Source organism: Montipora foliosa, chromosome 8 (genome assembly GCF_036669935.1).
Source record: "Montipora foliosa isolate CH-2021 chromosome 8, ASM3666993v2, whole genome shotgun sequence".
Classification (NCBI taxonomy): domain Eukaryota; kingdom Metazoa; phylum Cnidaria; class Anthozoa; order Scleractinia; family Acroporidae; genus Montipora; species Montipora foliosa.
The window spans coordinates 24227264-24254763 of record NC_090876.1 but is presented as its reverse complement, the minus strand read 5'-3'; the positions used below and the strand labels follow the sequence as shown (position 1 = coordinate 24254763).

General features: G+C 38.9%; 3 protein-coding genes and 2 non-coding genes across 6 annotated transcripts in view; 3 read left to right on the top strand and 2 right to left on the bottom strand.

Moving 5' to 3' along the window:
• The window catches only part of LOC138012848 (collagen alpha-1(XXVII) chain B-like), a 16503-nt gene extending 12042 nt beyond the window's left edge, over positions 1–4461 (top strand). Inside the window, exons 5-7 of the mRNA XM_068859758.1 lie at positions 1005–1034; positions 1144–2070; positions 2542–4461. Of these exons, the coding sequence (XP_068715859.1) occupies positions 1005–1034; positions 1144–2070; positions 2542–3227 (1643 nt within the window). The 3' untranslated portion in view covers positions 3228–4461. The remainder of the gene's footprint in view (positions 1–1004; positions 1035–1143; positions 2071–2541) is intronic.
• A 580-nt stretch (positions 4462–5041) lies between these two features.
• Positions 5042–19680, bottom strand: LOC138012849 (alanyl-tRNA editing protein Aarsd1-like). The gene is made up of 13 exons (XM_068859759.1): positions 19444–19680; positions 16981–16998; positions 15319–15460; positions 14288–14345; positions 14030–14189; positions 12981–13041; positions 12229–12284; positions 11851–11981; positions 9705–9771; positions 8732–8823; positions 8588–8642; positions 8324–8418; positions 5042–5182 (listed from the first exon to the last, which is right to left on the bottom strand). Exons 1-13 carry the CDS (start codon positions 19645–19647, stop codon positions 5047–5049), a joined length of 1275 nt encoding a protein of 424 aa, XP_068715860.1. The 5' UTR covers positions 19648–19680; the 3' UTR covers positions 5042–5046.
• Trnaa-ggc (transfer RNA alanine (anticodon GGC)) lies at positions 10117–10189 on the top strand. Its single transcript has one exon. It is a non-coding gene; the product is annotated as a tRNA-Ala (tRNA).
• A 76-nt stretch (positions 19681–19756) lies between the features above and the next one.
• On the top strand, positions 19757–19828 carry Trnaq-uug (transfer RNA glutamine (anticodon UUG)). Its single transcript has one exon. It is a non-coding gene; the product is annotated as a tRNA-Gln (tRNA).
• Positions 19829–20878: 1050 nt separating this feature from the next.
• On the bottom strand, positions 20879–26821 carry LOC137967482 (F-box/LRR-repeat protein 2-like). Of its 2 annotated transcripts, XR_011116536.1 has the most exons (4): positions 26134–26821; positions 25125–25358; positions 24767–24940; positions 20879–22642 (listed from the first exon to the last, which is right to left on the bottom strand). XR_011116536.1 is itself a non-coding variant. In XM_068813997.1 (3 exons), the coding sequence occupies exons 1-3, from the start codon at positions 26596–26598 to the stop codon at positions 22580–22582; spliced, it is 762 nt and encodes a 253-aa protein (XP_068670098.1). In that variant the 5' UTR covers positions 26599–26821; the 3' UTR covers positions 20881–22579. The 2 variants fall into 2 exon arrangements, 1 of the variants encoding a protein (XP_068670098.1); XM_068813997.1 differs by lacking the exon at positions 24767–24940 and having other exon boundaries at positions 20881–22642.
• Positions 26822–27500: the final 679 nt, after the last annotated feature.

Below are 27500 nucleotides of genomic sequence, written 5' to 3'. Positions count from 1 at the left end.
GCAAATTAGCTACGAATTTCTGAGGGGGCAAACAACACAAGTTTGAGAGATTATCACGAACATCTTAGCCAAAGAGATGATTTGTTTCACGTTCATTAAATGTTTATCACTTAAGTAGTAAAATAGAATGCTTACACAAGTTACTTCGATGTTTTTTTTTTGTGAAAAATGAGCAGATAACAAAGTAGAAAGTCAAAATGTCGGAGGCCATCGAAAGATATAAAATTATTATAAAAGGTACTTAATTCTAAATTCTAAAATGCACTTTTAGCAATATTAATTCAATATTTCGACGAGCCGATTTTCCGCAATTTGCCTTTATTCCGATGTTTGCCCCCAGCATAACACATGGCTAATTTGCATGACAATTTGAAAACCAACATGGCGGCTATCGTAAATAAGGGCTATTGATGCTAGAAGCCTAGGCTTGAAAAATAAGATAGCGATTCGTGATTGGCTAGCAGCGCGAAAGTGACTCCATTCAAGACACAACTTTGTTGGAAGAGCTGCAAAACACTGCAACATTGTTGCGTCGAGCAGAATTGTTGGTTGTAATGTTTGATCAAAAGCAAACTCTATCCAACATTTGATCGAACAAAAAATGTTGGACGAACATCTTCCAACATGGGCGGCCAAACGGTCGAACAATGTTCGATCGAGCAAAGTTGGAGCGTTCAATCCAACTTTGTCCGACAGTTTGGCCAGAGCTTTAGATAGGCGGTCTATGAGTTTTTTCAGCAAATGATTTTACAATTGCATACTCGGCAACCTGGCCATTGCATGGCAGCGAGTTTGCAGTTGAGCTTGCTATGATAGACCTCTCTCCTTTTAAAATGTAAATGTGTTGTTATAATGCTAAATAATCTGAATTTACATGACAAAAGAAGTGAGGTCTTAACCATAGCAAGCTCAACTCCAACTTGCTTTCATACGAAGGCCAGGTTGTGAAGCACACAAACTGTAAAATTATCGCTGTTTTGTTCTTTCTCTTTTTCTGTCTGTAGAGCCTACTGAAGCTCCAAGTCAGGAAGAAGGTTTGAATATACATCTCGTTATTTTTTTTATAAAGTGAGCTAGGCGGGAACAAAAATTACATCGCATTCTTCCTACTAGAAAAATTATATTCATTTTATTGCATTTTAGACAAAGAAGAGCCTGACAACCCCATGGTAAAGCAGATGCAGGAGCAAGCAATGTCAGTGATACAAGAGCAGATGAAGAATCAGTTCAAAGCAGCTATGCAAGCTGCCAAGGGAATGCCGGGAATGGGAGGAATGGGTGGAATGGGAGGAATGGGTAATATGGGTGGTATGGGTGGGATGGGTGGAATGGGAGGAATGGGTGGAATGGGTGGAATGGGAAGTATGGGAGCAATGCAGGACAGCATGGGGAATATGGGAGGAATGGGTGGAATGGATATGGGAGGGATGGAAGGTATGGGAGGGATGGGAGGGATGGCTGGATTTGGAGGTATGGTTGGATTTGGAGGAATGGGAGACATGGGAATGGCAGCAATGTATAATAACCGTTTGAATGCACAGATGAATGGTATGGACAATTTTGCCAGCAACGCCTTCCAAAGGGACTCGCTTAGGCGAAACGATGAACTTTTTGGAGGTCCCTACAATTATAGAGGATTTGAGGGAGGCTTAGGAGCTCCAATCAGGCCTATGTATCCCATGGTTGACGAGCCCGCAGTTGGGCGAGATAAGGTACCGTTGGGATACGAAAATCGGGAGGGGATTCCTTATGCTGTGCCTTTCCGCGGACATCACTATTTCGATAATGACGAGGACTTTGATGACGATGATATCGAGGGAGATGATGATTTGAGGTCATATTTTGCTCCGGATCGTGAAAGGGCAGCTTTTGAGGAGCCGTTGGACGAAGGCCCCGAGAGCGAAATGGATGACGGTTATGACGCACCCTTTGACAGGAAAACGAAAATAGCGAAAGTTGAGAAAACTAAAAAAAAAGGGAAAATCTATCACACTCAAAAGAAGCCAAGCAAAGAAATAAAAGCAAAAGCTACAGTGGCATCAAAATCTGAGAAAAGAGAAAAGACGTCAGGTAAAAACCACGAGGGAAAGAAATCTGAAACATGATGTTCATGCATGAGATTTCGTCCTAATTTTTCCTGGTCATGTTGTGTTTGCGCCTGGGAAGAGCCGGAATAACTTTTAAAAAGTCGTAGTCATGTAATAAGCTTCTAATCCCAAATGATTTCTCACACCAACTTTCTCTACACTATACGGATATACCTGCTTATTGCCGGATTTAAACCTGAAGCTAAAATATAATAATTATGAAAATTAGAGTCTGTTCGAAAATTTATCCTTTGATTGGAGTATTCCAAGACAAGGAAGTGTCACTTCTTGGACAATTGTTCTTGAAAGGAAAGGTGATCCTTCTCTGGGAAAAAACTGTCAGTGTACTCATGAAAACAAACGTCTTGAAAATTCTGATATCTTTTCATCGATAGCATAGTAAATGCATGCAAAGGACTTTTATTAGTAATTTGGTGTCATTATAATTTCATAGGTGCAAGCTCTGAGGCAGCCACACCTGAGATGTTTTACAATTCTGCTATGAAACAAATGCAGCAACAAGCGATGTCGGCCATTGAAAAACAGATGCAAAAGCAATTTGCCACTGCGTGGAAAAATGGCATGGGTGGAAGGCCAACGATGGCAGGAGTTGGCGGTGGAGGAATGATGGGAATGGGGAATATGGCTGCAATGGGAAACATGGGGCAGATGCAGAGGATGAATCAGATGCAAAGGATGAATCAGATGCAAGGAATGCCGGGCAGGGGCGTAGGGATGGGTCAGATGCAAGGGGGACAGGGAGGAATGGGTCAAATGAATGATATGATGGGTGGGCTGGGGATTGGAATGGGAGCAATGAATGGTATGCCAGGGCAACAAGGAGAGGTTGGTCAAATGGGACAAACAGATGCTCTGGGGCCGATGCAGGATATGCCCCCAGGGCCAATAAATAATATGCCAGGCGGATCGGATGAAATGGGCCCTATGGGCATGGGTGAAGGCTTGGGTAATCCCATGAACGGGATGGGGGGTGCGGAAGGAATGCCAGAATTTCAAGATCCCATTAATAGCCCTTTCAGGAGAGAATTTAATCCTAAACAAAAACGAAAAAATAAGCATAAGAAAGCTAAGATAACAAATGCTCGAAAGGCATCAAAGAAGGCAAAGCAACTGAAATAGTCTGACCATGTAGTGAGCTGTATTACAATACTAAACGAAGAATGTCTCAAAGTCAGCGATTTTAGTATCCTTCATGTCATAGCATTTATTGATTCAAGGACTGTGAACCGTCGAAAGGTCTCAATCTATGCCTTTGTTGATGACAACACTCAATTGACTAATATGTACTTTATTCCCAAAAGCTGATAGTCTCTGATCCAAGACAGAGATACAGAATGCTACCCTAAGAAGGGATTCGTAATAATTTCTATTTCCACTAGATAAACTAAAACAGTTTTCCTAATACAAAATGTATTTTAAAATACGGTTTCAAATAAAATAACAATTATTTTGATACTTTCTCTCTGTAGCTATAAAAGGTGCAATAGACCCTTGAGGAACAACTTCTTACAGATGAAGAAAATGATACTTGATCGACATACTTTATATAAAATATTGAAAGGCGCACACCGGCTCTTCTTTTATCTTGGATGTCAGCACCTTCAAACGTTTATATATGACAGACCAAAGGCGTCAACTGATTTAAAACTATCGAAAACCTGGCTTAGGGCAAATGTTTCGTATATTCGCCAAGATGTGTACTATGATTTGTTTTGACTGACCTTTTACTGCCAGCTGAAAGTAACTTCTATATGAGCTGCCTCCTCCTCAGGTACTTCGTTTTTCGAGAACAAGGGAAGGCTCGAGTGACTGGTGAAAAACGCGAAGCGCGAGGAGCCACGGGAAGGAGAAAGGAGAGAGGCGAAGCGCCATCTCGCCCGCTTTCTCCTTTCCGCCCTCCCTTGCGCGCAAACAGACGTCTGGGAAATGAGCAGCTATATGGGTTTAAAGGCCAGACAAAGTAAATATACCATATATTTACATCAGTGAATAAATCAGTTATCCTCCCGATGCCCACGAAATAAGCAATTAGCCGTCCTCAAGGGCGTGATTAAAGAGGTTGAGAGCATATGGTGCCACGTAAGCCTTTAGTGTTGGAAGTGTTTGGTTTTGTATCGCACATGTCTCTGGTAGCGTCAGATGCCCGCATTTCTATTATTGGGACACGTTTTCTCGGCGTCTGCTGCAAATCGTTTTCACAATTGAAATCCTAATAATTACGTCTAGTATTGTCTTTTAGTTTCCATAACGAGCCAAATCGGTCAAGAAATAGAACAAAAATTTGGTTTTATCAACGGAGTTGATAATGTAAATTGTCCACCGTACAGAGATTCTAAAATCTGACATTTCGAGCGTTAGCCCTTCGTCAGAGCGAATCGATTCGCTCTGACGAAGGGCTAACGATCAAAACGTCAGCTTTTAGAATCTCTGTACGGTGGCCAATTTACATTATCAACTCCGTTGATAAAACCAAATTTTTGTATACTACTGCCCCACCGACGCAGCACCACAGTTTCTTTGGAAACTACCCCCTTCAAGAAATAGAACACACTAGTCTTTATGTTTTCCAGCACAACGATGGCACAACGATGGTGATCATCCGACTAACACTGTCCCACCTTTCTCTGGTTTCACTTCAGGCGTTGTTATTGCAGGCGCTGTTATTAGGCCCAGTGGGCAGGCCTAAAGCAAACCCCGGTTGAATACCTTGGCAACCTGTACCCATGATAAGGGAAAACTTCGGCTCTGGCCCCAGTTGTTCAAAGGTTCGCTAGCCCCTGGTGAATCACTGTACGGTGCATAACTAATTCAATCTTGTAAGTAGCGCTAACCCCCTTTCGGCGAATAACTGGGGAGTGGTGTACACAGTTCATTGTCAGATTACATTGTTTGGTCGTTTTTAGAAATAGTAAAAAATTAAGCCACTAAAAAAGGAATGTTAACTTCCATTTATTGACATGGTAGAGCATTTCTTAAGCAACTCTTCTGCTTCTTTTCTTGTCTTCAGTGTGTTCACTTTCCCCTGGTATCTGCCTTTTTTGCCTCCCCCTTTTCCTTCAAGGACAGAAGCAATCCTGCGAATTAACAAGATTCAATTTTAAGCCTAGTGCCTCACTAAAAAAAAGGTTGATAACGTCTTGAAAATAAGACAAAATGTGGGCGTTCATGCTACCTCCCAACTTTGACGAATTGGCATTCCTCTGCACTAGACGTCACGCGCTCACTTGCAAACCGAAGATTGCCGTTTAGAAGTAAATTTGCCTCTCTATCTTTAATAGGCCATTTCGAAATATCAATATACAGATTGATAGTGAGGCAGACAGGGCAGAAACAAGTTTTGCAACAGCAACAGCATATCATCCACTTTCCTTTGTCTTTGTTCTCTAAACCTCTCTTTCAAGCTGAATTTTATATCGAAAGTGGCCTATTAAGGTCATTCCCCCGTTTTGCACTGCGCATCTCTTCTGCGCATAACATATTTTTGTTACGCAAACTTTCCAAGATGGCGGCGCTTCAGCGAGTTCGCGACAAGAAAGGTGTTTCCGTCGGTCGGAAAGAGCAGGAAAGGCGTCCTAAGTTTGCTAAGTTCTGAAAGAAGAACATTTCCGACGATGCAACAGGCAGTGACACTACTCGTGTTGATGATCCCAATGATGATAATGTTTCCATCCTTCACGGAAGACGAGTAGTCGAACTGGACCGCAAATTTGAAGGCAAACCAAGAATTACCAACAACAGAAAAGGATTTGCCAAAATTTGCAGTTTTTTCCGACAGTAGAATCCATTTTCGCTGTGTGTGTACATGTAGTAGTCTAGATGACGAAATTATGAGACATCAAAACCTAATGTGAAGTAGTTCAAAATAAAGAAACACAGAAGAAGGCTACAGACTGACATTCTTCCCACACATTGATGCCCTAGTGTGTGTTAAACTACACATGTACAACAATTGGAATCTACATGTAAATGTAATGGATTTTTCATTGTTTTTGGTGCTAAAGATTTTACAAACTTTTGTTCATCTGTAATTTAAAAATCTCAACACCAAGACAAATGTAGGTTTAACATGCACAGTAACATTACTATAAATTACTTTGTCACTCAAAGGGCATATTCGTTTGGAAAAAATCTTCATCCAGATTTTGTGATCTACTCTAGTATTTTCATGCTGTGTTTTGGATTTTACTCCAAGAAATATAGCAGCTTATTCCAATCAAATTATGTACTTTGCTTCATCAGGGTCTTGGGTACAAACCCTCACAACTCTCAAACGAACATGGGGACCCCATGATTTTTCAATCTCATTTGATTTTAGATCAAACAGACACTAACATTTCAAAAAAAAATAAATTTTCTATGTTTTGAAAATAATTTAAAATTTAAAAACATGTCAGCACCACAAAGCAATATAGTGTGCTTGCAACCATAGCAATCCTCTCCTGTTGCTGTTCACCTTGGGGTTTTTGGTGTTTCTTTACGAAATGTCCAGAGCTCCTTTACTTAAGCTCAGTGCCATCCTTCATGTTGCTATCTTTTGTATCGATGAATTAGGAATCCCCTTTTTTAAAGTAAAAATATCACAGATGTTCTTTAGCTCACGCATCCGAATTTCTCATTTTGGGAGACCTCAATTGTTTCCTCGAATATCCCATTGCAAAAGAATATCAGACAAGAGAGCCAATCCCCCATACAAGGGCCATCGACCAATGGTAATTTTTTTCAATCTAATTTTGGTACATTGTCACGCGGCCAGTTAGAGCGACTTGCAAATGACCTCTAAAAATAAAGGTCAAAACAGAACGTAAACAAAAATGCAAAACATTTAACTGGCTTATCGAACAAAAACAAACGAGCGTGAATTTTCATTGGCTTAGCGAACGCGGATGCAAACAACGCCATCTCTCCATGGAACTTTCTGGAAAGTTTCGCTTTGACGTCATTTGAAATGCAGTAATGTGATTGGGCAATCGAACTGTTTATTGTCCACATAAGGCGTTTCCTTGGCGGGAATAAGGAGAAGCTTTGTTTTAATCATGTCAAACATTGGTCTGTGAAACAAATTGTGAGACACTTTTTTAAGGTCATACGAAAATCGTCCTATTTATGGAATGCATGTCGATTGGTCCATCTCGAATCAAGTCATGTTTCGCACGATTTCTTCTAGCGGGACTGACGTCAATAATAGTCTCCGCGCGTGCTGCAAATTTTAAAAAGAGATTGAAGAAAATTATCATGCAGGACAGGGATTCGCCCTTTTACTTCATTTTCTCTTGCCCATTTGTCATCATTGAAAAATGAACCTCTTCAATATGTTGTTGATTATGAAAATGATTTATCTTCTCGTTATCACGTTTATGAACAAACGAAGAAGTTGTGATAAAATCGGATCGGTCGTTGAGCCCGTATAAAACGGGTTTATTTTCGGTAAGTCGGATTGAACCCAGGTGTAAAAGGTGATCCACTTTCACATGCAACAGACAAGTCTTGGCGAAATCAAAAGTCATTAAAAACAATGAAGAAAACCCCTCTATGCTCAAGGTGGGAGGGGAAAATGAAATCACCATCCTTACAATCTGACGTTCTTCCAGGACGTTGTTAACGCTAACTTGGGCTCTCGTGAACAACAGGCACAAAAAATACTCAACGGAAACAGCGGAGCCTAATCCTAACCAAAAAGACCTGCATCCTATACTGATTCAATGAAATTAGTGGTTGTAAGGAGCTGCCTGGTGTCTATAAAAATTGATTATATTCTGGCTTGCTTTTGCAAGGGAAGGTAAGAGAACGTACTCAAGTGTAAAACGCACAACCAGACCGTGCAAAGCTAATGTTCTTGGTCATTCAAGTTGCAAGACTTGTGCTGCATAGCCATCTCGGTTTCGCTGACAGTGAAACGCAAAAGCAACGGGTCTACTTGGCACCCGCAGGATAACCAACGCCAACGCATCTGAGAAAACATTTTAAAGAAACTTGGAGAAGAACAATCACCAGGTCTAATCCGTGGTTTGTGGCCCATATATCAAATTTGTCTGAGGGTTAACTTATTAGAGTGCAATGTGAAGTGCTTGTTTTCTACCCCATATGAACCATGTGAGCGTTAGCCCTACTAATGGAAATGGGCCCACACAAGGACAGAGAAAATCTCTGACCAGGGTGGGAAATGAACCCACGACCTTCGGGTTAGAGGGTTCTACTTATTGAGGGTGCCAACTTACTTCGGTCCTATTTGAGACACTTGCTTTTCCTCGCCAAAGAGAAGGAACTGGCCCGGTCCTTTGTCAGGTCCGACAGTTACTAGCACCGGAAGACCCTTGGAAACAAGAGAAACGAAAAGCTTAAAGAAAACTGGCAGCTCTTGCATGTGAAGCCCAAATCAAACAAAAGATGTGAGAAACTGTTATCCCTTCGTCAAAGCGAATTGACGATTGGTTAATTGCTTTGACAAAACCAAATTTTCCTGACAGATAAAGGCAACTTACTTGGTCCGACAGCTCATTGACCAATGTATTCATGTACTCCATGTCTCCATTTTCTCTGTGGAATTTCAAGAGCAATTACTAAGGTCAAACCAGACGGTCAGATTGAACATATCACTCAGTCAAAAACGTATATTCAACATCAACCTGTGTACATAAAAGTACGTTTCCGCCTGGCGGGTAGCTTTCAACTGATAACCTTCTAACTGGGCAAGTTCTTTTAACTGAGACTTTGCTGTCTGTTGAAAATAAAAGTAAGAAAAAAGAAAACGATAAGCAAGAGGCTATATGAACAAATGATCACCACATTACACTCGTACTTAGTTAAAAAAAAAAGGATGAGAAGTCTAAGGAAAAAGATCATTACAGGGCTGCTACAAAATAAATTGCAGTACACTGTTTGTTTTGATTAGTCACGTATTGAAAGAGGTGGTTCGAGTTATCGAGAGTAAAAATATATAGAGAATGGCCCGAAGGGAAACGAAAAATGCTTCGAGTTAGCGGGAGGTTCGAGTTATCGAGGGTTCCCGAGGGTAAAATTGCAGTAATTCAGTATAACGGAAAGCCAGGGAAAATCGATTTTGGTTTGAGTTATCGCGACGTTCGAGTTAGCGAGGGTTCGAGTTATCGGGAGTCGACTGTATATTTGAACTGCGGAAGAACTGCAACGAAGCGCAGTTGCAAAGAAAGCCGGAAAAAAAAAACAGGCCACATTCAAGCCTGGTTGTATCCCAGGCTTTTTTTGACTGACTGCTTGACCCCTCATATAAGCGGCTATGTGTATCCTTTACTTGGACAGAATCCAAGCAATAAAGGTTGGCTTTCCAGTCAGCAGTGAGAAACAACTTAAACACCGATCAAAGTTTTCAAAATACAAGTTCGCGTTATGGTATAATGAAGCAATTTTTCCATGAGTCGTAAGTATCCAAAAAGGACGCTCTATAGACGAGGCAAAATTTAGGAAAGAAATTCATCAACACGCAAAAAGTTCGTGCAAGGCACGCTAACACCATTACTTCGCTTATTTTATCTCCTCAAGTGTGCAGTTCAGAAATGCTGGCGATGGTTTTCGTGCGGCCTTCCGTCCAGGTTTCCATGACTACCTTTATCTATACTTTACCTTATTTAAAGACTTGAAGGAACTCTGAATGCGATCAACAGCTTTGGGGTGCTCATCTGGTCCAGTACTGAAACACACCAAAAGACATTTGGTAAGAAAGCAGTATGGATTGTGAAGTTGCCTTTAACGTTGTTTATGGTCTGTTTAATTGTTTCCTTAAGCCGTCAAATCACGGCCAAATTCTGAACCACAAAAAATGAACGCAATTTTCAGCAATTGCCTGAACAATTCACGACTTCAACGGCTTCTCTACGCAATTGCTAAAAATTGCGTTCATAACTGCAAGGATCATAGCGTCATTTGATTTCACATCCGCAGTTAAATATATGGTTCACTTAATATATCATTTCGTTCATTGATTCATTCATCACTGGAACATTGGACCCACAAATGACCAGCTCCCAACATCAGTGGCTTCATAGCTCAGTTGGTTAGAGCGTCGCACTGGCATAGCGAGGTCACGGGTTCAAACCCCGTTGAAGTCCTGAATTTTCCAGGCTTCTCTACGCGATTGCTTAAAATTGTCCTCATAACTGCGAGAAGGCTTCACTTGATTTCTTATCCGCAGTTCAATATGTGATTCATTTCATATAACATTTCGTTCCAAAAAAACATCGAACGCACTTTACTAATCCATGATCACTGCTAGCATAGCGTTGTTTTTCATAAAACGTTCAGCTGCGCAGTTCGATTTACAGAGTAAGTTTTAATTAAAAATACCCGAATAGTAATTACCAAACTTTAATAAAATCAACTAGCTCATAAAAGCTTTGTTAAATAGAAATAATTTTAAATGCTTCTTGAATAAGTGATAATTATAGCCTGGTCCCAGAGGTTTTTCTTGGGCCGCAAGAGAGAAAGAGAAAAACCTCTGGTTACCTTGGACTTGAATCTCACTTTCATGCAGACTCCAGCATCAGGATCTGACCCTCAGGCTCGGATTGGTTGATATTTTTACAAACACTCAAATCAATATGATTGGTTCGTTTGATTGGTAACAACTATGGGACGTGTAATTGCTCAGTTGCCATTGGTCCCTTTTGTAATTATCGATTTGATGCATTTGACAGCTTGCGTCTGCATGAAAATGTGATTCAAGTCCAAGTCGCTTCACGATTCGTCTTCTACGCTTCCCAGCTACCTCGCGGCTCAAGAAAAACCTCTGGGACCAGAGTATCATAATTATAGCAATGTTTGTGATGTTCGATGGTAACAAGTTCCTGCACTCTGATGGAGCACGCTGAAGTGAACGCGCTCGCGCCAAGAGTTTTGAGAAATTTAGAACTCGATATACTCAGTAGAAGATCTTAGTTGGAAAGCAGATTGTAGGAAGATTGTTGTTTAACTTTGATCAGATCATTTGAGATAGTATGGCTAGGCAAACATGAAGGCAACACAATGACAACCAATCATAGTTAGCAGTCTCTATGAACAGACCAAAAGGGGTGTTTTTCCGCCTTTGATAGTCCTCAATCTTTACTTGCGTCCTGCAACAGTTATTTGCTTACACTATGAACTGGTTTAGACCTGTCTTGTCTTTATTAACAAAACAAAGGTAAGACTACATACCAATATTAATTAAATGACACAGTTATCAACAATCAAAAAGGTAAAGCACACTTGCAATACAATCTACTTAAAATTTTGTTTGGTTTCTTAAACGTTTCTAAGGTGCCTTCACTAAGAGTAAAAGACAATACAAAGGGCGGGTAGCAGAACAATTGAGATTTCTTCAATTCATATTGTAGATTCACAGAAAACGGAGAAAAAAATACAAAAGTTCAAAAAGCATGCGCACAGCAATTCTGCTGCGTTATAAATATACTCTTCTAGTGGTTTTCTTCACGTCGCCGCGTTGAATACCCTTAAGGCCCCAATACAGAGCCAAATAAGGTGTGTTCTTCTCGTGGTCGGCATTCAATAATTAACAGTTTACGGCCTATGCTATTAGTTACTGTTAGTTGCAAGTGATTTTGCAGGTCTTCCAAAGATCTTTATAGTTTCTTGTTTTGTTTTCCTCGCGATTTCAGATTCCTTGACCTTGACAAAATTGTTTGCTTTCAATTTGCACGCTGACAGAATAGGAAAAATGGGCACTTCGCACGCAAGGACATGCAAGGACATTGACAAAGGGTATAACACGTACCTTAACATCTTTGTCAAAGCTTTCTCGTTGTCTAACGCTTTCCCCAAGTATTTCAGAACTCTGTCTCCCGCAATAAAGAATAGTCTTGTTCCACCTCGCATTGATTCTGTGTCTGGAAACAGTTTGATTACCTAAAGATTGAAGAAAAGCTGAACTTGCGGCCATTTTCATACTAGTGAGGATCATTAGATCAGCCTACAAGTTTTCTGTACTAAGCGTAAGATGACGATTTTACCAACTCATCGCCATAGCCGAACAAAGAGAGAAGTACTTTCGGAGGATGTCATCTAGCCTTAACCGTACTTTCTCTAATCTAAAGCTTTTTATTTGTACAACACCTGTGAGAAAATAATCATGCTTCTCCAAAAAAGAGCCCACCTGAACTTGACTTAGATTACTGACATGCGTTCCACAACACATATTTCTGTCAATACCTGCACGACAAACAACAAAACAATTAAGAATGGTTAACAAACTTGTCAAAAGAGTTCCACAAGTGCACACCATGAAAATACACATTTCTGTGAGTTATGAAAAATAATAGTAACGACAGAGAAGTGCAAAGTAATTTGTAGGGAGGTGCCTTACCCCAGAGCGTTTTTTATTTTATTTCCTTTCAGCTTATTTTACTTCCATTTGACTTGTAAAATGAGCATGGTAAAACAAAAAAGAAAGCTACCCACAAACAAACAAACAAACAAAATTAATGCCGAGAACTTCTATCGTAAACACAACAAATGAGCAAGCTGATAAGTCGTACGAAAACTGGCGAATTGAGTGGGTTAAAGTACGTAAAAAAGGTACTCTGAGGTCAGAAAAGAAACTGTCCAAGAACACATCCCACAACGCTGTGGGAAACAAGTAGGAAACATGAGTTGGAACCATGCTCAAGACTTTGACCCTTACTACAAGGTCAAACAAAAAAAAAGGATACATTTTCTATGAAAGCTTAAACAGCTGGTATAACAAGACTTGACGCACAGACACTTCCATACGAAAGAGCACTCTACTTAAGTACAAAATCCCACATTAACATGACCATACACATATACACATGCTGCTTCTATCATGTTGACCTCTAAATGATTTGGAGGAGGAGGTATGATTAGAACCAGCAACCAGCAACTCACCTGGTATTTCAATAACCCTGACAGGTCCCTCATGATCATCAGGAAGACCTCTAGTTGATGCCTGATAAATGACAACAATACTATTACCCTATCCTTTCTTACTCTCTCTCAGGACTCCTTCCAGTTTTTGGTAGGAATTGCAATGATTGATTCATTGTGAGTTTGGTGGTGGCCACTAGCAGGGTTTCCATTGATATCCTTGAAACACAAGTCACTGAAGGCTGTCTAGCTCCACCAACATTTATCATAACAGCACGCAACCTAATATATTGTACGAGTTGATAATTATTGTTTCCGGTCACATGCATCAATGCAACTTGATGAAACAGATTAGACCAAAAAGTACTTTTCACCCTCACAGTTTCGGTTTCTGTGGTCCTCAGCATGCTGGTAACCAACACAATACTATTTATTTTTTTGCATCAGTATCACCGTTTATTGGTTGAAATTGACCAAGATTTTACAAAGAATCAAAACAACAAAAACTTTCAGTAACCTTTATTCGTATTCTTATCACATATATGTTAATATTTACAAAGAAAGTAGGACAATTAATTAAAATTAAATATAATAATGGCTGCCTGGAAAAACCATAGGGGGTTGAGGAGCCACACAGCCAATGACATAATTTGAGTAAGCAATATAAAGCAATAAGATAAAGGTTGGTTGGTAAATTACTTAGCTAACAACAAAAATAAGCTGAAAACAAAAACAACCAAGAGCACAAAAACAGTACTCACACGGCTATGTTAAAACATTTAAAAAGGGTTAAGAAGAGCCCTTACAACAGCTTGCATTTTTGCATACAAACTTTCAATATTATATAATTTCAATGATTTAAATAAATTGTTTGTTTATTTATTTATTTATTAAATATTTATTTATTTACTTTTGTCTTTAAAAAAAACTGAAAACAATTAGATAATGGATAATTATTGTATCTTATACAAGTATTAAAAAGGACTGCTAAGACAGCTATTTTATATGCTTCAGGACCCCAGTTATCATTACTATAATATTGTACATAGAATGTTTTGAAATCAACTTACCGTTTTCAATTCAGGACATGCAGCACTTGGGTACACATGTACATTGACTGGTGAGCTGCTTCTGATTAACTCATTGGCTGTTTTCTCTATCCAATTCATTTCTTCTGCAGTCAGTTTCTTGCAACTGAGTTCTATGTGAGAGCGCAATTTTCCTAACTCCCTAGGAAATAGCCAAATTCAAACACGTCAGGAAATTAAAGAAAACCAGCTTTAGTTAATAGTGATATACAAATTCAATTTACACTTCCATTCCCTTACCATGATGTTGTTTCATAGCCAAAGTTGTTTTCAATGATTGCTGACACCAGATGCTGCCCTGTAACAAGCCAGAATTAAATAATGAAAAAATACATTTACAAACAAAACAAAATATTTAATACTCTTGAAAATTGGGAAAGGAAATAAAACATCTGGAGCAAAAATAGCTCAATAATTATTGGTTAACCCATTAACGCCAGGGAGTCAGACTTCAACGCCAAAGCCTGATTGTTCAAAAGCCGATTAACGCTAATCCCAGATTTAAAATTAACCAAGGAGTTTATTTCTCTACTCCCAAATGCTGTTCAACGGTGATATTCAGCAAAACGTCATGACTGGAAGACATCAATCTTGAAAAACAAAAATAAGCCAAAGAATTTTTCACCAAAAAGTTGAAAACGTAAAACAAAAGTTTGCGCTAATCCTGGATTAAATAAATCGGCTTTCGATTAACCCGGCCCAGATGATTTTACTCATCAACTGGAGGAATCCTGGGGCCCCTGAGTGAAAGGGCTAACCAGTCAAAAAAACCAGACAAAATGTCCCCTCCATACATTAACCCATTGACTCTTGGTAGTGAGAATTAACAGGTTTTACTCTGTCTAATTCCAGACAATTTTAATCGTCAACTGATCCTAGGAGGCCTGAGGAGTGAATGGGTTAACCAGTCAAAAACTGACTGTCCCCTCCACCATTGGCCCATGACTCCTGGAAGTGAGAATTAACACTGTTTTATTCTAACGTCAGATGATTATTTTTACCCATCAACTGAGGGAGTCCTGGAGCACCTGAGGAGTGAATGAGTTAATGGTTGTGTATATGTTCCATGAGAGTCACTACAAGGGTAGTTTTCACTCCCACTTATCGACTTGGCTTTCAATAATATACGTGTATTCCTTAAAATATCAGAATAAGCAAGCACTGAGAACTTTTTTTTCTGAGAGGGATGCCATAGACTTTGGACCTGAGTGAACCACTGCTGTCATTTTTGAGTCATTACTGAAACAGTAGTTAGTAAATTTCATAGTGACCTGAATGTTGCTGCATGTGATCAAATCTTCTTTGCCAATCAACCACGAGCTCTACCTCAGTTCCCTCAGTGACTGCTTGTGGAATGTAATGCACAGCACTTGCTCCTCTTCTTATCACCCTTGTTACTTCAATACCATTGATCTGCAAATTAATGAACTTCACAAGTTTACAATTTTATTATTATTCAATCAAATGAATACAGTACAAAACTGTAAAAACAAACAATAAAAAACTCATTTAAGATAAAATCCAACATTTCGGAGTAGTCATGACTCCATTATCAAGGAACAGTTATATCAGATAATGCAAATTACAGTATTTAAAGTGATTGTTCGCGCGAAGAATTAATAAAGGTGCAAAGATTATAAAAAATACTTTCACACAAGAGGAGTCTGATTGCACATTACGATTTGACTTTAAAGCTGTTATGAAAAGCATTTCGTGCACTAAACAGTCAAACTTGTTTCTGCATTTCTTAAGCACTTTGAAACGCTTTAGCAAGTCCTGAGGCATCATCCCATGCACATTGTTGTGCACTAAATGCTTTTCATAAGTTAGTAAGAGCTTTAAAGCCAAATGTCAACATGCAATCAGACTCCATTTGTGCAAAAGTATTTTTATAATCTTCACGCCTTTGTTAATTCTTCATGCCATTCTTCATTGCATTATCTGATATAATTTTTCCTTGATAATGGAGTCATGACTACTCCGAAATGTCTGATTTTATCTTTTTATCGCTCGCTTTTACAGTTTTATGCTGAAAGAAATCTCTTTTAATAGGAATACAGTACAAAAGTCCTTTAAAATAAAATGCAAAGCAGTTTCAAACTTAAGATCTAATAATATATACATACAAATTTCAGCAAGTTGATTGGCTGAGAGCAAATCAATTAATCCCAAACAGAGTGCAGCAAAGTGAAAATAGTGCAGATAGTTAAAATTAGTGCAAACTGTGAATTTTTTGCAAGTATATCATTAATAAGAAATCCCATGATTTTTCGTGCAATGTGAAATAAATAAGCTCCAGACTAGCAAATTTTTCAAAGACTACAATTGAAATAATTATCCCACTTACCCATAACTATGTTTATGCCTAAATTTATTTCAAATTGCACCTACACAAATGATGAACCCATTCCTTGCACACCTAAATACCTGGGTTAATTATTCCCAGTTATGTTTACCTGTACTTTTAAAACAATAAAATTCACAATATTTGAAGTGTGGGTTATAACTATAGACGAAAGAGAGGAATGATCCTCACACTTACTGTAGCTGGACAATTTACGCAGCCAATTGTCTCAAGATTATAGACGGCTGAAAAATTCAGGCAGCTTCAATTTATTGGGCTCCTCAAATTGTCATAGCTCGGTTGGTACTCTAAGAGCATTGCACCAACATGCACCACAGTGGTCATGGCTTCCAACCCTGCTGAAGCCACCTGAAATTTTTGAGGTGTCTATATTGCTTTTAGTTGTCAAGATACGTGTGAGGATCACTTCTCTCTTTCGAATAAGATTCCTGTCATTTATAGAAAGTGAAAGTTGTAGAAGTTATATACAGTCAGGTGTACTAAATTAAATTATCTTATGCTTGAGTTCAAAGGCACTTAAAGCTTTGTTAGAAAGAAAGCTAATTGTATCTAATAAATGCAAACTTACCGTCCCATGGTCATCAGGCTTTCAAAAAAAAGCATACCCAATAGTGATATCATCATCCGCATGTCACAAAAGAAAGAAAAAAAAAGAAAGAAATGAATGACTTGTTAAGCGTCTTGAAGATTAACTGTTCACTTCTTGAAAGGACTACATGTCACTTCCTGGTTGGCAGGTTAAGAATCTTAAGAAACTCTCAGTGATAAGCTGAAGGAGAGTCAATCCTGAAGACTTAAATCCAGGAGGGTACATGTAATTACCGATAAAGGGGAAAAAATTTACAGAGTCACTGAACTTGGAAATTACTGCATGTGTTAATAATAGGCATAAATAAGAAAAGGAACTGTAAACAGCTATAAAAAATACAATTTTGCTTTAGACTTTATAGATTGGTATCTTGTTCTACACTTGCACACATGTACATGTAAGTCTTGAAAATGGTTCATTAAAATTATTCCTCCCAGCACTGAGGTTTACTACAAACACTATGACAATAATATTATTGTCATTGCAGCATAGCTGAATTCTGTGATCCACTACTCCCTTTTGTTAACTGCCACTTAGTATGCCTGGGCTTCTACACTTTTGTAAAGAGGTTCTACATTGTAGATGTGCTTACAAACAAACTTGCTTACATTTTAATGACGCACTGTTTTGTTCAGAGGTAGATAAGCCTAAAGTACAAAGTATATTATTGAGGGTCCAAAAAGTGATGGGGAGCACCTTTGTGAAGCAGTATTGCAGCCTCGGAAATGTTGGAGTGTTTTATACAAAAACTGCAGCTCTAGGCTAAAAGATAGAAGGGAAGTGAATACAGGGGTAAAGATTGTGAAAGGGCTGATGCATAATCTTGTGAATGATGGGATATGTTGGAGTCGGACATCAAAAGGCTTTTGTATACTGTGTTATTTGTAATTGCAGACAGGTTGGGGCTGACTTCAAAAGAAAGGTAACAACTTTGAGAAGAAACGTACCCAGATTACACAGAAGGATTGAGAAGAGCGACACAGAATGGCGGCAGGACTTTGGCAAGGGTTGGGGACTGTGCTTGGGAGGAAATTGAGGGATCGGTTCAATATGAGGTATCAGATTGTTGAGAAGGGGACCGTTGCATTTTGTTTGTTTGTTTGTTTGTTATTTATTTATTTGTTTGAACAGGTTGAAGTTTTGGCAGCTATTCAGTTGATGTGGACCTGCTATACTCACCCACCCATACACTCACATTGGACAACCACAACACTGGGAATTTCATCCCCTTCTCTTCTCGAATAGTGTGTGGCTTCTTTAATGTCCCACAGGGAACTAATGAACATGGAAGATATATACTTGAAAGTTTGACCATTTGAAGATGTAATTACAAAGCAGCACTTTCTCCTCAGTTGTTTTAAGACCCTGAGTGTTGGTGTGGCCGGTGCACGGTAGTTGAGTTCAATCGTTGTTGAAGAGGGAAGAGAAAGACCCATTCTGGGAGCATGGCATGACAACTGTATGAAGGTTGGACAGAACACCTTGTTGAAGAATAACCAGAGTCAGTTGTACAAGGAGTTGGGGGGCAAGGCAAACTCAGGGATGACCCGAGCACCAAATGCAGGGGAGGGAACGAAGTTCTGGAGTGGTACTTGATAGGTAGAGAATAGATATAAGGAGGACGCTAGTTGGTTGGGCAAGGTGAGGGACATCATGGATAACGTGGAGAAGCAAGAGGAAGTGAAGATTAGTGGCAAGGATGTGGAAAATGAAATTTGGAAGATGGCAAATTAGAAGACTCTGGGTCTGTATCTTGTAAAGGAGTTTTGGTTGAAGAGGTTTAAGTCATTACATAGTTTGATTTCAGAGAGTTGCAAGGTTGTTTGGACAGTGGGGAGGGGCCCAAGAGGATGGTAAAGGAGCAGATGGTGTTGATACAGAAGGACTGTGCCAAGGGAACAGTGAGGAGTAACTACAGACCAATTGCGTGTTTCAGCCTTAGATGTGGAAGATACTAACTGGGATCTTGGCATAGAAGCTATATTGACATTTGCAGGATAATAGGATGTTTCCAGATGAACAGCAGGGTTATAGGAAGAGATCACAGGATATGAAGGATCAATTTTTTAAAAGGGAGGTTTGGTTGAGGAAAATGTGTTTGGTGATGGGGTGGAAAGATTATCGGAAGGCCTACGATATAGTGCCGCATTCATGGATTGCTAAAATGTTGGAAACAGTGAAGGTGCCTGACAAGGTGAAAGGTTTGTTGTGTGGTAGTATGAGCGATTGGAAAACTGTAGCGATGGATAGAGATAGTACCTCGCACTCGCGAGAGATACTATTATCAGCACTCAAGATAAAATTCGTATTCCCGCGCGGCCATGTAATAATATCCACCACATAATCCAATGTCGCGCCAGTTAACCAGTAAATATGAGTTAATGTATATCTCCCTATAGTTACTGACTGTTATGACTTTGTATTCCTCATGTTTGGGCCTACCTGTCCCCCTCCTTCAGGAAATAATACAGTATCTTCGAGTATGACTTCAAACTCTTCCTTGTCGGCTCGCTTACTGGCCTTGCATGACAAAACTTTCGTCTTTAAATTTTTGAGGAAAGAATCTCTTTGACAGGCAAATACCATGATTAAAAGTCGCTGAAAGGAAACAGTGAGACGCGAATTCGAAACAAATGAAAGAAACATAGAAAAGCTTCGATTTCCGCAGGGATATTATGATGCGCCAGCAAAATAATCAGCGGTATACGGATTTTAAAGAATTTTCCATCTTAAATTGAAGTTGCATCAGTATAGCGGTCCCATGGTGTAATGGTTAGCACTCTGGACTTTGAATCCAGCGATCCGAGTTCAAATCTCGGTGGGACCTAATTTCTTCGACCAACTTTTTTTTCCCTATCCTTGAGGTTTCTTCAGACCACTGACGAATCAATGTCTTTTCCTAAAAGTAAAACGATGCTTGCTTTTCGCGATGTTAAAGTATCGGTGAGACAACAAAGAGGCACGACCTGTGACCTTGCCTGTACATATAAAAAAGTGACCAAGTTTGTGTCAGTTCTGTTTTTATGCCGCCCCATACAGTGCAAAAGTTTTCAAGTCAAATCTGACCTTTTTTTAAAAAAAGGTACATTACCACGCTTAAAATCACTATTTATTTTTTTTTCCAAAATGATGATAAACCTTAATTTAAAAATGTTTATTATTCAATCCATTTTAATTATAATATATATGTCACTTAAAACCAAGAATTGAGGACCAGTGTATGGTTCTCATTTAATTTAAGTTAACTCAAGATAATGAGGGGAGGTGAGAGAGTACTAGTAGTGAACACTGGTAATAACAAGTGCCCTTACATTGCATCTCTTCAGAAGGTTATTCAGGGGTTTAAAGACATAACAAACAACAAATTTGACACTTCTTCATAAAATAATCTTCTATAACCTCAAGCTATTTTGTTTGCTTTTTAACACAAACAGCGCCGTGGATTACATATTATTTCATCATCATCACACTGGATGACACAAACAATAAATTTCTCTAGATCTCTCATAATGATAATGATGATAAAAACAACAATAATAATTCGTGACATGGCATGCCCTCAAGAGACAAACATTGAAGACAAAGCGAATGAGAAAATTTTAAGAAGTATAGACAACTGGCATTCGAACTGTTAATTATTAGAGAAAGAAGACAGGGGCATAAGATTATAGTAATACTGCTTGTGACCAGCTCGTTCGGTGGCGGAGTAGAAGAGACTATTAATTTTGTAAAGTCAAGAATGTTTACATGTATAGAAAGAGCGACTGCTGCAAAATGCTAGTCAGTGACATGCGAAAATGGAGTTGATGGACAGTAACACAACCATGTAAGGCTGTTTCCCCACTCTTATATGTATGGTAGGTACAACATTGTCAAAAGTGCCAGCAAAACACTTGGTGTTTATTTCTTTAGGCTATATAATTCTTTTGTAGTAGCTATCATCACTCCACAATGCAAATAACAATAAATGAACTTTATTGAAGGGTCAAGTTTTCCAGATAAGATATGCAAGTAATTACATGTAGACAGGGCCGTAGCCAGTATGAGGCAAACCGAGGCACTTGCCTCAGTCATTTTTTCGTGAAATTTAAAATAAAGCGCGATTCTAGTGTTGTCTTTAATATGTACTCATCATAAACACTTAAAATACTTCCGAAGATAACTTAACAACGGACATTGCCTCAGTCATATTTTTTTCTGGCTATGGCCCTGGTAGATGCATGTCAATTTCAATAAGAGTCTCAAATTGTCCCCTGGCTCTTCTCTCAAACTTCAACATCACTCCTTTATAAGAATGAAGACAATAGTTATTGATGTCACAACTCTGCTCCTTAAATACAGATAAACTAAGAGAGAAATGATCCTCACACTTTTCTGGACAATTTAAGGCAAATTATAATATTTTATAGACACCTGAAAAATTCCAATTTGCACCTCTTGCTTGTTATAAGCACTTGCACATTTCAAAATAATTATTGTTACAGTACCTGTGTGTCTAGAGACTCGTTGAAAATCATGTGACTATAGACATCTCTTAATAATAAAGTTCAAAGACTGTACTGTAAGTTACAGAAGTTATGGCCCAGCCACAAGGGCGTCTCGAAAACTAACTTAAGACCCTAAAACCCCGAAAACTTGAAAAAAGTAACCCAAAACCCTAAAGTTCTTTTTTTAGTTACCTCAAGTAAAGTTCAAGTACTTTGTTCGCTACAACTTGTTTCAAAGTGAAAGCTGGGTGATCCACCATATCCACCATATTTAACTGAGTAACCACGCTCCATGCTCGTGTGGCTGGACATCTTCATTTCCTGTCAGATGTATATATTGGCCCTGTGACAATCTAGGCCAAAAAACCAACTTTAGGCCTAGGGTGAGCCAAATTGAGGGTTTTGGATTACCGTTCTTAGGGTCTTCATTTATGAGACAACCCAGCCACGAAGGTCGTGGGAATTAAAACAATGGGGAAAAATGAGGATTTGTAACTTACAGATTGAATGGCTTGAGAAACAGAGATTAGTGAGACATTTTATTACATCTCTGAGGTGATCAAGCCTACAGGAAAGGAAACTGATTGAAGTCAAGCAGATTGTTTATCTGCTGTAACAGATTGGAAGGTGTCAAAATAAGAAAAACAAATAAATCTCATTTGAAATAATTGCTTGCAAGATTCAAAAACTTTGACAAGTTTATTTTAAATTGCTTAAACAACATGAAAAACATCCTAGGAAATGTTGTATCAAAATTTCAAATTTGGACAGCAGATTGTACCATAGAATATGGCCAACTAAATTTGCCTATCATGGCACGCACACTATCTAAAAGGTGCAATAAATGGCATTATTAACCTAATACGATTTTTTTCGCTTTTTAGTGTGATCTGTGAAATCTCTTAATTTTGTAACTTTGCAGATTGCCTGCTGTTTGCTTTGAAAGAAGTCAGGGCAGATAAAACTCAGTTTGTTTTATAATATATATAATTATAAAATGAAATTGCATAAAAAGTAGAATGGATAGGGCACAATAATTTACATATTAAAACCTAATAACCCCGACAAATATTTTACATATACCAAGCACATTAGAAAAAGGTGTTTACAATAATTCCTTTGGTGATAAGCTGTGAGACCACTCCTTGGGAAACCTAAAATTAAAAGATTTTTTTGGTAAACAACAATTTTTTACTCATGGTTAATGGGAGTACAAAATATGAAGTAAATGAGAATACACAGATAAGCAATGGAATAATAGAGGAATCTTCCCACTTCAACCTAAGTTTATGGTTACAGATTAAAATTTAGTTGACGACCATTATTAAACCAAGTTTACTACCAGTTACTACCCATTGACCCCTAGGAGTGAGAATTAAAAGATTTCACTCTGTCTAATGCCAGACAATTTTACTCGTCAACTGGGAGCATCCTAGGGTGTCTGAGGAGTCCATGGGTTAACCAGTCAATAACTACCGGTATTTCCCCTCCATTAACTCAGTGACCCCTGGGAGTGAGACTTAACAGATTTTACTCTAACGCCATCTGGACAATTTTACTCGTCAAGTGGGGGGGCACCCTGGGGAGTTACCGCCAGTAACTGATGTACAATTGATGTACAACAGAAAATAATCAGTCCTCTTTTGCACGAAACTCTGCTGTAAAATCTTACACGCACTGTGAAGAATTTGCGTGTAATTATTGTTTTGCAACGTAAACATAAGCATAAGACCGTCCACCATTTTGGAAACGTAGCTCATCTCATTCCCCAGCAAGTTTGTTTCTGAAGCTAACTGCGGGTAACGTATGTCAGTTCTCTTATGCTTATGCAACAAGTGTCACCTTTGTTATGCTTATGTTTATGCTCATGCTTATCAGGCCTTCTGATAGGGTGCGATTAAAAAATGCAAATTATGCGATTTTTTCAGGGCAGATTGTGCGATTAGAAAGGCCAATTATGCGATAAATAATGTAAATTTTCTCAGCAATTTTAAGTTTGTTTTATAAGGTTTCAGGTTAAGAAAAACATTTTTTTTGCTCCCTAAGGACATTTTGAGCACAAAGGAACAGTAATTATGTATCTCGATCGACATTAGTTGGGATAAATAAAAAAAGATGAGGTCTTCTGCACTACCGGTGCACTACGTTAAAAGTTGAAAGGACACAGCTAATATGCCAAACAAATGAATGATCAAGGTGCTTGTCAACCAAAAAATTCCGAAGATGGTCAATCACAATAGGGCCATACCACCATTTATACGAGAGAAAATAAGCCGCGGCTTACATAAGACTCGAATGTTCACCCCGTATAAATGGTACAAAATCTACGTTCACGTCTTTTTCAAGCCGCGGCTTATATTGACCTGGGAATATATATTCGTATAAATAGTTTCTTTTGCGTATTTTGTACACCGTGGTCAGAGTAAGATGCGGCTTATTTTCTCTCGTATAAACGACCCTAATATTGCACGACGAGAAAAACATCAGTCCATCGTCCACGTTGGACCGTACCTGTGAGGTACTTTCTTGCTCGATCGTGAGCTGTCAGATTGGGTGGAAGGTGGGAACTTCCTTCTTCGTCGAAGAAAAAGTGGGCGTTTTCACAACAAACTTATCCATGAGTAAGTTTTTTATCAGTTTTCAACAAAAGAAACTACAATTAGCCGAAAAACTTACAACTTCGCTTATTCTTCGCAAATCTCTTCTCTAATAAGAGAAGGCAAATGTGTGATGATTTCAGTGGTGTGTATATAATAGCGTGTTTGTGTTGCACCAATAGAAGGAGACTCGTACCAGGTCCCCGACATGCAAAATAAGCCTTGAACTTCGAATGTTTACGAAATCGAAGGTGACAAAGGGTTTAGCCTTTTTGCAAGATAAATCATCTTAAAAATGGTGTATTTATGCAGGAATTTCTAAGAAACGTGTTGATTTATGTTTCATTTTATGAATGTTTTGCGTCCTTTTGTGAATTATGCGATTTCTCGTGAATTGTGCGATCGGATGCGATTTGAGGTCGATTGTGCGAAATCGCACCATCACGTAATATCAGAAGGCCTGGCTTATGTCACAGTGTAAGCCAGGGTTATCAGGTCTGAAAACATGAGGCACACCCGATAAAACACTGCTGCTCGTTTTTTAAAAAGACTGCACTTAATAGTACTTTATAACAAGAGGTCGAATCCTTAGGTGCAGTTCCCAAAAGGACTGTTATGGCTTCATCCTTTCAGGATCTTGAAATGTAGCAGTTGTTTTAAGCAGTCTTGTACCCAACCCACCTTCATCTTCTGCCTTTTGCTGATTCAGTCAGTGTGATTGAATGGGAGCCCATTGTATGTTGTGGGGAAATGGAAGTCATGGGGAAGCTACAACTAGCACATCTAGCAGCTCAGAGCTGCCAGTGGTAATAACCATCATGAATATCCCAAGTACAACCAAGTCAGTGCAGCAATCTGCTGAACAGAAATACTTCATGTAACAAGTTCCATGAGAGTAACTTGAGAAAACAGGATTTAGCTTCAAGCACAAAAATAACAGAGGTTATATCTTACTGACAAAAATTTGTTACTTGACCTCGTACTGAATACCACTGCGCACAAAAACATGATTAGCTCAACTCATGGATTCACCACTCACCCTATTACAATCCTTTATCCTAAGAAGCTTCAGTGTGCATTCTGGGGACAGGAATAATTTAAGACTAGCATCAGTGACATGGAAGCACCAGCTAACATCTAACTCTTTCAAGCCAAGGCACTGCTGTGATAAACTAACAATACTCTTGTCTGTTACTCCATAGCAACTGCTCACATGTAATTCTTGAAGATTAGAGCAGTGCTTGCTTAAGGCTATTACACCAGCATCCGAAATCTGAAAAACAAAAAGTAATATAATTTTGGGTTGTGAGCAGTTACCAATGCAAGTTTTTTAGCAACCAACAAGGGGTATCTAATGACAAAACAGAATGAACCTGCAACATTTTTTTAATCTTAATTTTTATTCTTAATTTTTAAAACTGAAAACTAATTTCCAACTCCCATTTACAAAATAAAAAAAAATCAATTTCTCAAGCTGTTACTTGATTTCTTTTTTTTTTAATTAATATACATACTCTTAGTTTGGGGGGGGGGGGGGGGAATTGATCAGTTAGAAACCAAGACATGCTTAATAATAATTGCTTGAAGGGCAGGGATCAGGGCATTTGATGTCCAAAAATGGGGTTATTGTTCAGCTCTCAAAGGCCACTAGATGAGTGGGAGAAGAATTACAAAAAAAACACAAAAATTTTAACAACTGTTGCTTACCCAGAAAGGAGCTCTAAATATAATAATTAAGGTTCGTATGTAAATTAGCCCACTGCTCACTCTTTCTTTTTCCACCTCGGTTTGCAGCTGGAAATCAAATTTGTCTATTTCCATTACTTGCAGGCTTTCATGCGTCTCATGAACCGTTTTACAAAGTGAAATGACCTTCTGTGCAACAAGAGATTCTTGGTAACAAAAGTGGAAAATAGCAATATTTTGATGCTTTCATTCCTGCTACAACACAGTGGCTTTGGACTCTGTGAAAAATGCCCATGAAAATATATATGACCACACAATTGCCCTTCCAACATATTGAATGAAAACATGAAAGAAGATAGTACCTTAAAACAGCTACTAAGATCCACCTCAGTCAATTGCGGACAGTTCTCTGCAACTGCTTCAAGTGCAACATCAGTTATTCCCTTACACCTGCTTGCTGTAAAGACTGAAAGCTTGCTACAGTTCTGGGCAATCACAAATAAGTTCTCTTCCGTCACACTTGGCCAACATCTGTCAAGATGAAGAACTTGCAAATTGTTGGCATATGCTAATTGATGCTTTAGGCCACACTCTGTCAAAATTGCCTCGTGTGGAACAAAATCCAGACGAATCACACTTCCGAGGTAAAGGTTGACTTGTGTTCTCCATCTCTCTGATAAACATCTGCAAAGACATAGCGATCGCAGATCTAAATAACAAAATATTTTGAAGATGATCTCTGCTGGGAAAACTTGAAGCAGATCAAGTGTTTGTGAGCAAAGGTGGTTTTTTACCACGACACCATGACAGCTGGAAACATCCATCATTATTTGAATCGAAACAGTCGTATAAGCGACACTTAATAATAATAATAATTCGCTTTGATCTTAGCCTCCTGATGGGGCTCTTACGAACATTACTGTAACGAAAGGATACCTCGCTTAACAGGAAAAATCAAACGAAGTTGTCACATCTACTCTCGACTATCTGAAAATTTCCAGTTAGGTTGGAATCAAAAGACACGTTCTGCAACGTCGCAAAAAACTGCATAAAAACTGCCAGGCCTCTCTAATGGCAAAAGGGTTGCGAATAGACTGGGACATAAATTCGTGCCCAATATTCTGCAGCACGCTCAGACGGGCAAGCCTGAGTTGGTCTGACCCGAACGATGTTGAAGTAAATGTTGAAGTTTTTACGCCTGGGCCTTTAAAGAGACGTTTTTGTTATTAGTTTGTTTGTTTGTTTCGTGATCCAATCTAAAGCTTCGTACGCAAACAGGTGGAACTTTTTCGCATTACGCCAAGCCTTCTTTAACCTCGGAGATCATGATCATGGGCTCACAAAAAACACATGTGGCGCAAGACAATTTGAAGGTTCATTACACGCCTCCTCTGCCGCTATTTTTAAATAAAAGGCCCAGGCAAACGCCTTCAAAATTTGCTTCAACATCTGTTCGATTTTGTTGAACATGCATGTTGAAACCGTTTAGCGATGTTGAATGAGTTTTTGCTTCAACAACCATTCAACATTTCTTTTGTTTTCGCGAATGTTTCCCCTCCCCCCTCTTTCAACATTGTTGAGTACGCGCGTGCGCGCTAATCGGTCTCTCGATGACGTATCCATGTCTGTATCCATATTAACAACTGCGGCTGCAGCCTTAAAGGGGCTAGGTCACGCTATTTTAGGTAATTTTGTTTAATTTTGTTAATTATGAGCTCTAAACTTCAAA

What these genes read in the sequence shown, in the direction of transcription:
- LOC138012849 (XM_068859759.1), bottom strand. Translation starts at nt 19,647, where the DNA reads ATGTTTCTTTCATTTGTTTCGAATTCGCGTCTCACTGTTTCCTTTCAG. An exon ending in GGCTATGAAACAACATCATG is followed by an intron (nt 14,190 to 14,287) that starts GTAAGGGAATGG and finishes GCTATTTCCTAG; the next exon opens with GGAGTTAGGAAAATTGCGCT. An exon ending in GCTTTGACAAAGATGTTAAG is followed by an intron (nt 9,772 to 11,850) that starts GTACGTGTTATA and finishes GGTGTGTTTCAG; the next exon opens with TACTGGACCAGATGAGCACC.
- LOC137967482 (XM_068813997.1), bottom strand. Translation starts at nt 26,598, where the DNA reads ATGATGGATGTTTCCAGCTGTCATGGTGTCGTGGTAAAAAACCACCTT. An exon ending in ATCTTAGTAGCTGTTTTAAG is followed by an intron (nt 25,359 to 26,133) that starts GTACTATCTTCT and finishes TTTGTTTTTCAG; the next exon opens with ATTTCGGATGCTGGTGTAAT. An exon ending in GGATAAAGGATTGTAATAGG is followed by an intron (nt 22,643 to 25,124) that starts GTGAGTGGTGAA and finishes TTTTAATTTTAG; the next exon opens with GTTTCCCAAGGAGTGGTCTC.